The sequence below is a fragment of the Canis lupus genome, chromosome 37, assembly GCF_048164855.1.
Source record: "Canis lupus baileyi chromosome 37, mCanLup2.hap1, whole genome shotgun sequence".
Taxonomy (NCBI): domain Eukaryota; kingdom Metazoa; phylum Chordata; class Mammalia; order Carnivora; family Canidae; genus Canis; species Canis lupus.
The window spans coordinates 24,165,639-24,183,168 of record NC_132874.1 but is presented as its reverse complement, the minus strand read 5'-3'; the positions used below and the strand labels follow the sequence as shown (position 1 = coordinate 24,183,168).

The 17,530-nt window shown below is 35.0% G+C and overlaps 1 protein-coding gene across 1 annotated transcript in view; it reads right to left on the bottom strand.

Annotated features, from left to right (window-relative positions):
* The window catches only part of GMDS (GDP-mannose 4,6-dehydratase), a 574,889-nt gene that overhangs the window by 296,041 nt on the left and 261,318 nt on the right, over positions 1-17,530 (bottom strand). Inside the window, exons 5-6 of the mRNA XM_072814020.1 lie at positions 12,654-12,846; positions 11,692-11,796 (exon numbers count right to left, since the gene is read on the bottom strand). Coding sequence (XP_072670121.1) covers positions 11,692-11,796; positions 12,654-12,846 — 298 coding nt within the window. The remainder of the gene's footprint in view (positions 1-11,691; positions 11,797-12,653; positions 12,847-17,530) is intronic.

Sequence of the window (17,530 nt, the reverse complement as noted above, 5' to 3'; positions counted from 1 at the left end):
CCTTCTTTAACATAAATTCTGCTTACTCCAGGAATTTTTACTCTACTCATCATTAGGGTCTGTCCAGAGCAGGAATGTCAATAGAACAATAACTGGAAGTGCTCATTAAGCCAGTAGTGTATGAAGATGGCAAAAGGATTTGTTGAGAATGGTTCAGCCCCAGACGCTGATAAGATCAAAGTACAATTTATTATCAAGTGTGTTTTGGTAACTGCATGTCCCAGGATTTCAAGAGCCTGTAACTATAAAGAAGGTCAGAACAGTATTGGGGTTCAACGCTTGCTGAGTCAGTACCCCTACCTGCTGAATCCCCCACAATTCTAGGAGTGCCTGGGGTATTTCAAAGATTCTCAAAACCAGTTGTCTAACGTTCTCACCCTCTTGGCATTTAACTTAGGGAGGAGCCAGTCACCAGCATCCCCCTGAGAACTCAAGCTGCTACATGGATGGGTTCCTGATCCTCTGAGAGCTCAGAGCTGCACAGGTCCTGAGGTTCCACGGGGTAATACATCTCCCTCAACAAGCTGGGCTTCCCACGGAAGTGAGGGAGACACCCCCTTCCTACCTCATGGCCTCAGTTCGTAATCTGATCCCCAAAGGAGCATCTCTGGCATTCTTAGGTCTCCAGTGTCACAAATTTCTTTGTTTAAAAAAACAAAAAAAGACTTTTCTGCCCTCTCTTTGTATCATATCTCCTTTCTCAGACCTAGTTATGGGTCTCAGCTTGGAGGGGCTGCCAATCTCACTCTTGATCTTTAGTTCAGGCTAAATTTAGATTACACTTGTTACAGTGTATTTGTACGTATCTAGAAAACTATAAACGATATTCCGTGGTTCTGGTAAAAATGTCCAATACCTCCTCACCCCCTAATACACACACACACAATGATCCTGACCTAAGGAACTTTCTGTTCTAGGCAAATTCCCTTTACTGTGCCCCTTGCAGGCTGCTCTGCCCTGCTGGGTTTGTTCCCAGGTTTATCATTATGTCCTTATACACTGGCCCAATGCTGTCTTTAAGCACTGAAGCACTATCAGCTGGTTTTTATGGGAGGTTTCAGTCTCCCCTGAGCTTCCCAGAGTCTGATTTTGGATCTGGAGTACTGCACGGCTCTTCTCTGATCTTTTTCTTTGCAAACAGTACTTTTTAAGGATTTTAAAGATTGTATTTATTTATATGAGGGAGAGAGAGAGTGCAGGAGCAAAGGGGAAGGTCAGAGGGAGAGGGAGAAGCAGACTCACCTCTGAACAGGGAGCCCCACACAGGGCTGGATCCTAAGGCCCTGGGACCACCACCAGAGCTGAAGGCAGACACTTAACCAACGGAGCCACCCAGGTGCCCCTGCAGCCAGTATTTTCTTATAGCATAAGCTTTCTTCTGCAAAGGTGAGCAGAGAAAGTAATATAGAAGGCAGCCCTGGGGGATCCCTGGGTGGCTCAGCGGTTTAGCACCTTCCTTTGATCTTGGAGACCTGGGATCCAGTCCTACATTGGGCTCCCTGCATGAGCCTGCTTCTCCCTCTGCCTGGGTCTCTGCCTCTCTCTCTCTGTGCCTCTCATGAATAAATACATAAACAAAATCTTAAAAAGAAAAAAGAAATTAACATAGATTTTAAATCCTCTATCTAGAAGAATCTTCTCTGCTCAGAGTTTAGTCTTTAAATGAACTCTGGGAATTAAACATCCCATAAACAGAAGTTCAGAACTTCTTACCAAATACTTAATGTTCAATATTCCTGTAGATTACTTTATCAGATCTTGTCTACCTTAATTACCAGTTACCAAGTTTTGAAAGTTTAACTTCCTTACTTGCTCAGGAAAGACAAGTTGTCTATTGTTTTATTAATTTTCTTTTTGTTATGCCTTTTTATTATTATTACATTTTAAGTTGTGAAGTGGTACATACTCACCTTCCTTCTCCAGATGCAACATTACTAGTAGCGGTGGAAATAATAATAATATGCTAGTAACGTCACCTACATTGTTTCCTTTAATACTCACAACAATCCTAAGTGAAAACTATTATCATCCCATTTTATGGATGAGAAAACTGAGGCCCAGAAAGACTGAGAAACTTGCCAAAAGTCACTCATTCACTAAGTAATGGAACATGGATAGAAGCAGTTGAATACTTCTATATCCTTACCTGAGCCTGAACTAGTTAGAAGGGAAAACAAAATTCCATAATAAATAGTGAAAAAGAAAGCTTTGATTCAAATGAAATTTGGGGAGAAATGGCAAAATATTTTGGAAAGAATTACAATTTATCTTATAATTTTTTATTTATTTTATTTATTTATTTTATCTTATAATTGATAAAATTTATAATTATACTTGTGTTTTTTCTTAGTATAGCCAAAAAGTAAAAAACAAAAAACATCCTGGTTTGTAATTCTTTCCAAAAAACAGTATTTTGTATTTTATGTAAGATTCTCACAGGACCATTAATAAAAAATATATGAATCATTTTAAAAAATACTTGAAGGCTTCATTAATTTTCCCAAGGGTCTTTCATAGGTGTTTGATGTTTACCATAATCCTTCCATATTCATAATTTTTTTTACCTCCCTAATTTAAATGCTCACTGGTTCAACTACCAGAATCTCATTTGAAAACGGCCTTTCCTGTGATTCCAGCAATTCTCCAATACTACTTAAATTTTTTTTTCTTTTTCCAGTTCATGGATGTCTCAGTGACTAATTCATCTGTAAACATCACTAATATATTCTGTTTTTGGTTCAAAACCATCTCTAATTGGCAGACCCTCTGGGATTCATATTTCTCACTGTCTTAATTTTATGCCAATAGCCACTAGAATCCCACAAACAGGTTTGGCTCCAACACAGTCTTTCACCTTAGAAGGGGAGGAATAAAGAGATACTCTAGGCTCAGTACTGAAAATACAGTAAGAGAGAAGAAAAGAGGAAGGAAAAAGAAATATTCAAAATCTACTAGGTGCTGCATTAATCTTTTTCACATATGCTCTCCTATTTTACCTTTACAACGGACTCAAAGGTAAGTAGCCTGTATGGTCCCATTGATCCTCCCAGGGCACCCCCCTATCAGGCAGGCGCTATTAGCAGTACAGCGGAGGAAACAGGTCTCAGTAAGTGGCACAGCCCAGCAGACTCCAGCCAGGCCTGGCTCTCGATGCATTAAGGCACTCGTAACCACCATGTACGCGGCCTGCGTATACTGTGGCAGTTGCACCACGTGAGATCAGACAATTGTTAGTTTGGTTTCCAATGTAAATGTCACAGAAATTACAAAACATTAAAAAAATCAATTTAACAGTCTCAGAAGTCTCACCTCCATAGGTGGGAAGGACTTGACTTTGTAACAACCACCTCAATTACCCCAACTATTGCTTCAAAAGTCTTTCATGTTTAAGCAATTATACCTCATCTCCCCACAGAGAATAATACTGGCAAACAGCTCTGTGATCTCCAAGAGCAGATGTCATCTGTGAAGTATCACAGTCCACAAATGTAATAGTGAGCCAGATGATGTCACTTTGTGCCCAACTGGAAAGGCCACCTAGAATCCGGTGGGTCCAAGGTGAGTGGCCAACAATCTAACCATTTATACACAGACAAAATGGTATTGTGTAAAGCCCATTAATGTTCTGCTGAACTCGAGCGTGAGATTACTTCATCAACTGATTTCGCAATGGGCGGCCAAATTTATTTTTCAATGCATTAAGGCTGTGGTGCTCATCTAAAACAACCACAAAATAGTTTTAATAGATAGAAATACAAATAAAATATTGGGCTGTTGGATACTGGTTCGCTTGTTTATGATATTTCTGTAACTGTATGATTTAAACTGCTACTCAGACAAGTAATAACTTTGCAATTTTTAAAGACTGTTTTATTTACACATACATGCCCCCCTCCCCCCAAACACACACACAGATGAGTGCTTTGGCATGTTGAAATTAAATAAAAACAAATTCCAGTCATTTAATTTATATTCTGCATTCTATTATTCCCCTAAAGCACTAAAATATCTATGAATTCAAATAATTTTAAAGGAAAGTTTTCAAATAAAGTGAACATCTCACACTAATATTACTGTAATCCTATGCATTGAAAAATTATCTCAAATCTATTTTACTTATTGTTTTATATCAAAGCCAGAACACGGACTCTACAGCTTATTCCCAAAGGAAAGCTTTGTTCTTGTTATAACTTACAACAAAAGATAAATATGCTCATTTATTTTGGAGGTGGAAGGAAGGTCGTCATGGACCTACTTTGATGTGGTTCTGCAGACCATTCGGTCAAGAAAGTAAGAACTGAGCCCCAAATGATTAGGAGAGCCCTGCAATAACAGCTCTGTTCTCTGGGCTTCCCTGACTGGTGTTTGACCTGGCATAGACCAGAATACTTAAGGCCTAAATGGTTTCACATGGAGCTGCTTATTAAATTAGATGTTTTTTTCTCCTCCTGTGTTTAGGTAAATGCTCGCTAAAGCTCGATGAAGGATTTTCTGCAAAGTAAAAGTGATATGTAAAAAAAGAGAAGATTCCAGTCTTATAGATGACATTTATCTAGATTTGTGATTAACATTGAAGGGTAAAATTCTAGAGCAGGCTTTCTCACCCTTAACACTACTATCATTTTGAGGCTGGATAATTCTTTGATGTTGGAACTGTCCTGTGTATTGTAAGATGTTTAAGGGCATCTCTGCTGCTACCCTCATCTCCACTTGTGACAACCAAAAACACCTCCCGACATTGTCACAAGTTCTCTGAGGGGGCAAAATCACGATCTCCCCACTCTCATGTCTTCACCCTTGGTCCTTGAGAATTAGTCTATCTTCCAGCAATGAATAAAGAGCAATCTTCAGAAAAAAATGAAGGGGAAAATTATTTAAAATTTTACTGTGACTTAATCAGTTAATTTTATAGGAATTATAGTTTAAAAATATGAAGATGAATTTATAGTAATAAATAAGGTTAGACATTTTAAAAAGCAAAACACTTGGCAGAAAAAAGAAAAACAAAAAACCAAACAAGTCTAAAACTCAAAACCACAAGTTCATGAACCTTAAAATGTCAGATTCTCTCAGTCAGGTGAATACTGTGTTTAGACTGATATATATGATTTCTTATGAAGCCCATATTTAGAGGAATGTGCTATATCATCTAAAAATGGCTGAATATCTAAACAGTAGTAGTACACCATCCATTTGCGGTAGTCTTAAATTGCTAATTACAGGCATATCTAAAGTACTTTATATCTTCTTATTTTCATGATTTTTAACATATTTTGCATTAGTTCTATTTCCTTTCATTGCCAATTTCTTGGTAATACTCAAGTCATTGGCTTTGATCATATTTATATTTTAACATTATAAAACTAATGTTTTTTTATTATTCTGCTACATATCTGAAAGAATTATTGCCTTTAATTAAATTAATATCTTTTACAGAAAGTAAGAGCAATTGAGATGAATTTCCAACTTCTTCACTTGCTTCATTCTAAAATACAAGTACAGCTCTGCTCCATGGGGGTTGATTTGCTCACTTCCAATTCACAGTTCATATTCATGCTATTTCTGCAAATATGAATAAGGTTTATGTCATTCCTCTCTTCAGGATTATTTCTAGCTTTAGGGTTGACAACATGTTAGTTTTGTCACCTTGGACAACTCAACTTTATGGTGTTTCAGTTTCTTCATTCAGGAAATAAATGGGATGGAATGATCTTTAAATTCCTTTCTTTCTATCTCATAAGTTCTGAGGGTTTTGGAGGAGAATATATACAAGTGGATATCAGCTGTTTGTTCCCTAAAAGCTCTTTAAAAGAAAGAATATTACCTAATGGGTTATATAGACTTTTAAATTGAAGAATTAGAAAAAAATAAGTGTTATGAATTTTCACATACAAATAAAGAAATCTGTAAGTTAAACGAGGTTATTAGGTTAAACAAGGTTAGTCAAAATGTCTTTAAAAGTACCTTTAGAGTATTAGCTCACAATGCCAAATGCAACAAAACACCTACGAATACAGTATTCATTGTTACAATGCTTGATGATAATGACGATGATGATGGCCAAGCTATTTTGATTCCCTCAGTCGGGAAATGATAAAAAGTTCTTGATTATGAAAAAAATACAAAATAAAGTAAGCACATAAATGTGCTATTTATTAGGCTTTCTTGGAATTCTAAAGAAAACAGGAGTCCAGCAACTGAATAGCTCCTGGATCACAGAGAAGGTAGTACAGCTACACACTGCATGTGGAAGACAGCATTACTTAGGGGTCAAACATGGAAGGAGAAAGGAGAAAACCTATTGAGAAAAAAATAATACTTTCAGTAGAGCTGAGTAAATGTTCTAGTTTTAATCACTTAAAAAAGAAGAAAAAGAATGGGAAGAAAACAGAAGAAATAGTATTGTCAACATGGACCATGATTTCTAAATCATGGCTAAAGGGATTCAAAGGATGAAGCCAATCACTACTGCAGGTGACTCATTGCTAGTAATTTAATGGTGATGAGGTAGGTTCACATAGTCTCACTTTTAATCATGATGGCTACAGTCATTAAAGTAGGAAATCAAGTTTAATCATTTGAACTTTCTAATCTTCTGAAACTAGATGGAAGGATACCTCTCTTTGTTCACTCTTGAAGATCATACAAAATATGAAGGTTTTTTTTCAATATATTATTTTAATGTAATATGTTAATGTTATAATTTTTTTAAAGGTCAGCAAATTTGTATTTGTGACATGCTAAAGTAGTCTGCTAATATAAGAATAAAATATAATTAGCAAAATGGTTTAATTATCCAGGTGATGAATAGTAGGAATCCCTGTTATTTTACCCCTAAATGAATAAACAATCAAAACTAGAAATATTACTGTTTAAAAATGGGCTTGTATAAATAAATGTTCTGGTTTGTAGAATAATGTTAAACTTAAGAGATTTACTGATAAACAATATATTTGAAAAGAAACTCTAATGTTGTTAGTCTTTCAAAAACACTTAGCAATAAAAGCTAGAAGATTTTCCATACATGACATTTTCCTCACAAAAATTTAATAGCTCTAGACAATAAATACAGCCTTTATTTCCCAAAAAGAAAATATATAAATCTCTATTTTGAAAAGAAAGGTGTCACTATAGCGACATTTGCCACATTTACAGCAAACAGAACACTGTATTTATGTGCATAGAGCTATAGAGATATGTAAATGAAAGAGATACAGAATTTCTAGTTTGGAGAAACAATATGAGAGGCAAAAGCTTTTCAGATACATGTGCAGTTTTGTGCAATTTATTCATAAAGCAACTACACTTTACTGTTATATGTGTATTCACGGAACATGATACGTATCACACATTTTCATGCCTTTATGGACACATTAAGCCAAGAATTTTAACTACTATTCATTATTAATTTGTAGTAAATATTACTCAAGTGCCTCCATTCTATAAAAAAGCAAACCTAAAGCATGAGCATATCAACCATCTTGCATTAACTGAAAGAATGACTGAGGGAAAGAGAGCCCAAGTGTTTGGATTACTGGCTTTATTCTCTACAACAATAATTTCCAGTGGTTAATTCTGTGTCAAACACAGGTGATCCCAACTATTTTTAGAGAGATCCTAATCTTATAACAAAGCAAAATAAGTATACTTAAAAAGGAAATCATGTGGGGGTGCCTGGATGGCACAGTTGGTTGAGCATCCAACTCTTAGTTTTGGCTCAGGTGGTGATCTCAGGGTGGTGAGATCAAGCCCCACATCCTGGGCTCCATGCTCAGCAGGGAGTCTGCTCTCCCTCTCCCCTTCCCTTTTCCTCTGCCCCTTTCCCTACTCTCATGGGCTCTCTCTCAAATAAATTTTAACAAAAAAGAAAACCACAAAGAATTTGGAATAGAGAAAAGACATATAATTCAGTCAAAAATGTAATTAAAAAGTATAAAACTCAGGAGGAACGGTGCTGTTATGAATGAGCTACTGATCTTCAGCCAGCTTCTATTGATTTGGTTCTACACCTCAGTACTTTAATAGAGCACAACAGAACCCCAACTGACCCAATTACTTCAGGAATTTTGTTTAGGTTGGGTTAACTACTGACTCTCTTTCACTTTATTTTATTTAGATTTTATTTATTTATTCATGAGAGACACACAGAGAGAGGCAGAGACACAGGCAGAGGGAGAAGCAGGCTCTATACAGGGAGCCTGACATGGGACTCGATCTCAGGTCTTCAGGATCAGGCCCTGGGCTGAAGGCAGCACTAAACTGCTGAGCCACGAGGGCTGCCCTCTCCTTGACTTTAATATTTATTGGAAATCCTTTGCATAAGACTGTCTTACTACCTTGGGAGAGATATTAAACCCCATTGAAAGTTTCTTGATGTTGAATAACTAATTATTCTATAGGTAAGGCCAGCAAATGTTTTGTCAAAGAGCAGACAGCAAATATTTTAGGCTTTGCAGGCCAAGGGATTCCACTGTGAAAGCAGCCATAGACAATATACAAACAGATGGGTATGGCTGTGCTCCAATAAAATTTTATTTACAAAAATAGGCTGGTGGGTTAGATTTGGCCCATGAGCCATTATTTTGCTAACCTCTGGTTTAGAATACCTTTATATTGAAAAATACTTCTTCCATACTTTTTAAAGTTAGAAATTCTCATGAAATGCTATTTCTGCAGTCAAAAGAGACCTTGTCAAATATTTTTCATTAGAGAAAAAGTACACAACCTAAAAAAAGGCTGCATCCGTTTGGGCTCTACTAACTGGGCATTTGTAATATATACCTTAGGACTAGATTGAGGTTTACCACTGCACTACTTTTTTTTTTATAAGATTTTATTTATTTATTCATGAGAGATACAGAAAGAGGCAGAGACACAGGCAGAGGGAGAAGCAGGGCCCCTGTGGGGAGCCCAATGTGGGACTTGATCCCAGGACCCCGGGATCACGCCCTGAGCGGAAGGCAGACACCCAACCACTGAGCCACCCAGGTGTCCCTCCACTGTACTATCTATAAAGAGCATTTGCTCACTGTGATAACAAGACAAAGGAGGACTAATATATAAGTGCTCAACCTAGTTAAGAAAATAAATTAACTTAAAGTACAATAGCAATTATAGATATATAGGCTTATTCATTAGAAATGCATTTTGTTTATTGAAGTATAACAATGTGAATCTTTACTTCAAAATAGTTTGCCTTCAGCTATACCCTTATGCTTGAAACCAGTAAAACAATATGTATTTAAAACTTTTATATAAACTCCTACTGTTCTCTAATTCATACTGTTTGGCTTTCAAGTCAGTAAAGTTTTAATAAAACATGAAATATTCATTCATTCATTTAAAAATATTTATTAAATGTTTATTAGCAGATAGGCACTGTTTTATAAGCTGAATATTCAAAAAAACATTATAGACCTACCATTAAGGAATTCTCAGTCTGGTAGAGAATCTCTTTGGAAAATAATAACTGGGACAAAACAATAGTATTACTGTAGGTTTAAATTAATATGAAAATTTATTTTCAACATTCAAAAAATGCTATAAGTATAAAGTATTAGATATCTTAACAAATAAGTATTACATCATTTCCACATATGCTATTATTTTTCATTATTTGATATTAAATGAAATAAAAAATGAGATACTAATTTTCAGATATATAACAAAAGAAAACAGAATGGTATATGCTACAAGGTCAAGTTTTTAACAACATTTAACAAAAGCCCTCAACGTAGAATATTACGTATAGAATAACCCTGTCTGTATGTTTAAGATAAAGACACTGGGAATGTTTCTGAAGGAGTTTTAGTGGGCCTGAGGACAGACTTGGCAATCACTAAGAGGAGGTGAGAGGGAAGAAAGAAGTATTAAGTTTAGAATAATTTTTTTAAGAAGTGTTTAGCACTGACAAAGACAAAAACTAGTTCTCATTACAACATATGCAAATACAGGATTTTCTTTTTTTGAGGGAAGATCATATTTTAAATGTATCTCTTCATTCTGCAACTAAGAATGCTTTTCCCTAACCTAACATGATCCAAAACAATTGACTTTCACTTATTTTGTTTTGCAGGTAGAAAAGTATGGGAAAAGCACAGAAACCCAAACGATGTGTATAAAAATGTTTACAAGGAAAGAGGCAGAGACTATCATTTACTGAAGGTGCCTTGAGCATCCTGCATACCAAATGCTGTGGGCAAGGAGAGCTAAGATCTTCCTTTTCCTTTTCCCTCTACTAAGGACACCTAGAGCCACAAAATTTAATTAAAGATATCTTTCTGGCTGCTTGTTAAGTTGTTTTCTTTCAGGGCAACAAGCATGACAGACTGGGTTCTTATGCTTTAACAGAGTATCGTGGGAATTTTTAACTTATGCTCTTTTAAAATAAAAATGTATTGACATTAAAGATACCTTTATAAATCTGTCACTTTACTCTTTCCTCATGATTTATAGGTTAATTATGTAGCTATATAGTCACATAAAATTTCACTGAAAAAGTTATAAGCATTACTAGTCGTTGGACATGAAACAACTCATAACATTAGACTTCCTATTGATTCTCAAGCTAAAAGGCTAAATGATAGTGAAATTTCATAAAACTTCTTAGATTGTACAGATAATTTTCACTTTGTGAAGAATACACATATTTTGTAAAGATTTCTCATGCTTCAGCAAATCAGAAATAATGATGAGTACACATTTTCTTATTTAAAATCTAATATTTGGAACGGAAAAGCTAGCATGTTGCTAACAGTTTCAGCAGCAACCATGAAAAGCAAATAAGCCAATACAAACAAAATATGGTTTTCTGAAAAAAAAAAAGTGATAATGACTTTAAATATAAGCACTGACTTCAAATTTATTTTACCACATACTCTGTAAGCACGGTAATTTCTGGATGCCTATTTAAATAGAATATAAAAAAAAGTTAGTGAATATCTAATGGACTCAAAGTAGAAAAACAGATTCTACAAGTTGAGCCTATACAAGTAAGAGTGATTTCCAGAAACAAGCATTAGTTTACTACTTCTTCTTTTACATTCATTTTAAAACTTCCTAATATTTAGGTTGAAAATGTGCTTGATAAGACCTACCAATAAAAGTGATAAAATAAAAACAGTGTTTAGTTTTCATGTTGAATAAAAAAACCCTAGCAAACATACTAAGTATGGATTTACATTTCTTCATTTACCACTTCTGACATTCACAATACAGTTGACCCTTGAACAATTTGGTTGGGTAATGGATGGGGACCCTTCATGCAGTAGAAAATATGCATGTAACTTCTGACTCCCCCAAATTTAACTACTAATAGCCTGTTGACTAATAGTTGACTGTTAGTCTTGACTGTTGACTAATAGTCTTACTGGTAACATAAACAGCTGATTAACATGTATTTTATACGTTATATGTATTATATACTGTATTCTTACAATAAACTTAGCCAGAAAAAAGAAAATATTAAGAAAATCATAAGAGAAAATATATTTATAGCACAGTACTATAAAAAAATCTGTGTATAAGTAAACCTGTGCAGTTCAAACCCTTGTTGTTCGAGGGTCAAATATAGTTAAAAATAGATGTGAAGTTTTCCCCAGTCTGTATAATATATATTCAGAATGTAACATACAACTGTTTTAGTTGTTGTTAAAGTCTGAAATTCTCTTGTCCATCAACATTTTTACTGACCTCTTCTAGGACTCTCATGATTGAAGAGAATGCCATTCACTGCAAAGAGATTATAGGCCTCCCGGAAATTCACCACAATCCAATAGGCGTAGAGTTTTGCTGCTCCTGTTAGAATAATTTTTTAAAAGCAAAATAAAAGACAGTGATTATTATAAAAGATGGTGTCTTTTTATAAAAGACAGTGATTTTCACCCATGCTAGAGAAGTAGCAACTTGCAAAAATTATAATTTGTAACATATTAAGATAGAAAAAATATGAGTCAAAGCAAAAGACAAAATAAAGGTTCCTTTGCCAGTTAATCATGTGCACAGGAAAATATTTAAGAATTTTTTTACTTTTGTTATACCTACCGTTCTGTCTTCCATAATCTATATGATTTGATGATAGTGTGTGCAATATATCAAGTTGACCTAAGGTCTTATTTCTTTTATCCTAGTTTTAAGGAATTAGAAAGTGAAAAAAAAAATGTATGAAATCTTAAGATTCTAGAGGCTTAGAAGTTTGGCCACTGAAATCTTTCATGAATACTCTTTTTACAAATACATAAGTTGTAATAACTTCCTTTTTTAAAAATATTTGAACCCAAGGAAACTTCCATTGGGAAAATAAAAAAATGAAACCTATCATTTCAGCAAATCTCATTAACAGTTAAGTAAAAAAAAAAAAAAAAAATCATGTGGGTCTAATTTTGCTTTCTAAGTGTTCTGTATGGAAGGGCTGGATAAACCTGGATCACTGAAGTGAAGTGGTAATTTCACCCTGGAGGCAGTGGCAGCAAATACGGAGAGTGAGCAGTATATAGAGTCAGGCTTCCCAAGATCTAGTCATCGTGGTCTGCTCTTACTCTCACACTCAAATGACTTCAGATGAGAGACAGGAATGGAATTCAGGCAGAAGCACACGCGTGCCTCATGCCAACAGAACATGGTGCATGCTCAAGGCTGGACCCGTGCATTCTCACCGTACGGTGACCGAGGATAGAACGGGGTAGTCTCCTTCTGGGGTATTTCTTGAACTTTCCCGTAGAGTTCACTTGTTGAGGCTTGGTAGAACTTCACAGAGTTGATAAGGCCACAGGTCTTCACTGCATCCAGAAGCCGTAAAGTGCCAACTCCATCAACATCCGCAGTATACTCAGCCAGATCAAAAGAAATCTGGAAATAGCAGGTGGAGACAGTACCACGTTAGTGGATAACAGCCCCAGAGACACTGATGGTGGTAACAGACACATTTTACCATTTCACAGACTTGGAAATGTTATGTTTGTGACAAAATATTATTTTCTAATAGCAGAATAAGAGTGTGAATGTCCTCTATTTCTAACATCAAATGGCTGAAAAATATCTTAAGAAATACCTATTAATTATCTGTGGCAAAATAAAGAACGATTCTAAGCTGAAGTCTGTAAGGCAGTGTTTCTCAAAGTGCAAGCCTTGCTCCTAAGGATCATCTCAAGGGTTTCTAAAAATTCAGAATGAACCAATCTCTTGGGGGTTGAACTCCAGGAAATCCACATTTATAGTGAGCCCCACTTGACTTTTACTCATGGAGCAGTTTAAGAACATGTGCTTTAGACACAGTTGATTCTTTAAAAGATTGTTTTATTTGCCATTTTTAACCTATGTAATCTTTTAATTATGAGACACATTGAATACAGTAAAATGCTAATGTATAGAACTGAATAATTTCCAAAAAGACAGTGTCAAGGAACAATTCAGTATTTTGTAGTTTCTTAACATATTCCTTAAAAATAAATTTGACTGATATGTTTTTCTTAAATTATTTCTAAATATAATAAAAAAGTTAACCTAATATTAAAATGTCCTAAAATAGTAAGTCTGAAAATTTTTGTCACTGAGTTATTTACAGGCCAAATATAGCTGGGCACAATGCAAAGATGCTTCCCTACTGCCTGGTGAATGACCTCAATCTTCATCTGGAAAAACCCCCACTCTGGGGTGAGGAGGTTACTGGCCCACATTGCTGCTAGTCCCGAGGGTCGCCTGAGCACAAGCTGCAGCCTTGTCTATGCACAGGTTATTTAGGGAACTTGGGGGACAGCTGACCACAGACCGGACTCAAGACCACTACACACATGTCATCTAGGCCTGTGAGTAAAACTCACACTGCAGCCATGACATAAAAGAGGATAAAAATATGTTTCATCTCCAATCTTTTAAAGCCAAGAAAGCGCAATTTGGGGTTACTTTATTTTTTTCCAATAATAGTTCATTAAATAAAATTTACATATCATAAAATTCACCCTTTTAAATTTTACCAGCAACTTGGTGGTTTTGCACAATCATCTCCACCTACTAATTCCAGAATATGTTTATCATCCCCAAAAGAAACTCGGTACCCATTAGCAATCACTTGCCATCTTCCCATCGCACCCCCACAGCCACTAATTTACTTCCTGTATATATGCATTAACCTATTCTGGAAGTGGAATAGGATTCCACGTATATGGAATCATAACATGTGGCCTTTGTGACTGGCTTCTTTCACATATTATATTTTCATTTCTCTTGGACATGTACCTAGGAATAGAATCATTTGCATACAACATGTAACATTTTGAGGCACTGCCACACTGTTTTCTGAAGCGGCTGCACCATTTCACATTCTCACCAGCTCTAATTGTTCTACATCCTACTCAACACTTGCTGTAGTCAGTCTTTTTTATTTTGGACATACTAGGGAGTGTGAAACTGTATATCACTGGAGTTTTATTGTATTATTAAGGTATAACTGATATATAATATTATCTTATTGTCAGGTGTACATAATTATTTATGTATCATTAAATGATCACCACAGTAAGGCAAGTTAACACCCATTATACACAGTTACAAAACTTTCTGATAACTTTTAAGATCTACTCTCTTAGCAGTTTGCAAGTAATACGATACAGTATTAAATACAGTCACCATAGTACACATCACCAATGACTTAATTACTCTACAACTACCAGTTTGTACCTTTTGACCACCTTCACTCACTTCACCTACTGTCTACCACCTCCATTCCCTTCTTTCTGGCAACTCTGTATCTATGAGCATATTTTCTCCATTCCTTTTCTAGATTCCACATATAGCTAAAATCATACATAGTTGTTTTTCTCTGTCTGACCTTTTTCACTTAAAATAGTGCCCTCAAGGTTCTTACGTGTTTTTGCAAATGGCAAAATGTCCTTCTTTATTTCCTATTACAAATATTCCATGGTGTGTGTATGTATGTATATATATGTATATATATATACATATATATGTATGTGTATGTATGTGCATATATACATATATCTATATATAGATAGATAGATGAAAATACATATTTATGCCACATCTGCTTTATCCCTTCAGCCCGCAGTGGACATTTGGGCTGCTTCAATATCTTGGCTACAATAAATAATGCAGCAATGAACATGAGAATGCAGCTATCATTTACAGTTAGTGTTCTCAGTTCCTTAGGAATTGCTAGATCATATAGTAGTTCTATTTTTAACCTTCTGAGGAAACTCCATGCTGTTTTCCATAGTGGCTGCACCAGTGCACTCCTGTATTCCCACCAGCAAAGCACAAGGGTCCCCTGTTCTCCACATCCTCACCAATACTTGTTTTCTCATGACATTTTGATAATAGCTATTCTGATAGGTGTGAGGTGATATCTCATTGTGGTTTTGATTTGCATTTCCCTGATGATTAATGATGTTGAGCACTTTTTCATCTATCTGCTGGCCATCCTATGTCTTCTTGGGAAAAATGTCTATTCAAATCTTCTGTCCGTTTTTAAATCAGACTGATTGGGTTTGGGTTTTGTTGTTGCTGCGTTTTTTGTTTTTTGGTTTTGTTTTGCTGTTAAGTTGTATGAGTGCTTTATGTGCTTTGGCCATTAGCCCCTTACCAGATACGTGATTTACAAATATTTTCTCCCATTCAGTAGGATGCCTTTCCATTTTGTTGATGGTTGCCTTCTCTGTGCAGAAGCTTTTTAATTTAATGTAGTCCCATTTGTTTATTTTTGCTCTTGTAGCCTTTGCCTTTGGTGTGAAATCCAAAAAATCATCACCAACACCAATGTCAAGGACCTGACCGCCTGTGTTTTCTTCTAGGAGTTTTATGGCTTCAGGTCTTGCGTTAAAGTCTTTAATCCATTTTGAGTAAATTTTTGTGTTTGGTGGAAGACAGTGGTCCAGTTTAATTCTTTTGCCTGTGGCTGTCCAGTTTTCCCAATACTATTTATTGGAGAGACTGTCCTTTTGCCATTGGATACTCTTGGATCCTTTATCATAAATTAATCGACTATGTGTGTGTTGATTTATTTCAGCGGTCTCTGTTCATCTGATCTATGTGTCTGTTTTTATGCCAATACTATACCATTTTGATTGCTATAGCTTTATAGTCTAGCTTGAAATCAGGAAGTATGATGCCTCCAGTTTTGGTTATTAGGGGGTGTTTTGTGATTCCATACAGATTTTAGGATTATTTGTTTTATTTCTGTGGAAAGTACCAATGTAATTTTGACTGCATTAGATTTGTATATTGCTTTGGGTAATATGGACATTTTAACAATCTTCTAATCCATGAATGTGGAATATCTTTCCATTATTTGTGTCTTCTTCAATTTCTTTTATCAATGACTAGTAGTTTTCAATATATAGGTCTTTCACATCCTTGGTTAAATTTATTTCTAGGGTTTTTTTTTTCTTCTCTTTGATGCAATTTTAAATGGCATTGTTTTCTTAATTAATAGAATGTTATTAATGTACAGAAACACAATAGATTTTGTGTATTGATTTTGTATCCTCCATTGTTACTAAATTTATTAGTTCTAACAGGTTTTTTTTTTGATGGAGTCTTTTCTATATATAATATCATATCATTTACAAATAGTGATAGTTTTACTTTTTCCTTTCCAATTTGGATGACCTTTTTTTTTTTTTTCTTGCCTAACTCTTCTGACTAGGACTTTCAATATTATGTTGTATAAAAGTGGTAAAAATGGGCATCCTTTTTATCCCTGATATTAGAAGAAAAGCTTTCAGCCTTTCATTACTGAGTATGATTTTAGGTGTGGGCTTGTTATTTATGGACTTTATCATGTTGAAATATGTTTCCTCTTTACTTGCTTTGTTGAATTTTTATCATAAATGGGTGTTGAATTTGGCAATTGCTTTCTCTGCATCTTTTGAGATGATCGTGATGATTTTTTTCTGCATTTTATTAGTTTCATGTGTCACACTGATATGCTACTATTAAGCTATCCTTGTGTCTCTGCATCTCATGAATAAATCCCATTTGATCAAGGTGTATAACTTTTTTAATGATCATTAAAATTCAGTTTGCTAGTATTTTGTTGAGATTTTTTGCATCTGTGTTCATCAGTGATATTGGCATTATTTTATTTATTTTATTTTATTTTATTTTATTTTATTTTATTTTATTTTATTTTATTTTATTTATTATGTGGCATCATTGTCTGGTTTTGGTATCAGGGTAATGCTGACCTCATAAAATGTATTTGGAAAAGTTTTCCCCACTTCTAGTTTTTGGAAGAATTTGAGAAGTATTGGTGTTCTTCTTTGAATGTTTGGCAGAATTAACCAGTAAAGCCATCTGGTATTGGACTTTTGTGTTTTAAGAAGTTTTTGATTACTGATTCAATTTCCTTTCTATAATTGGCCTATTCAGATTTTCTGTTCACGATTCAGTTGTATTGGGTTGTATGTTTCTAGGAATTTATTCATTTCTTCTAAATTATTGATTTTGTGGGTGTTTAATTGGTCATAGTAGTCTCTTACAGTTCTTTTTCATTTCTGTGATTTCAGTTGTAATATCT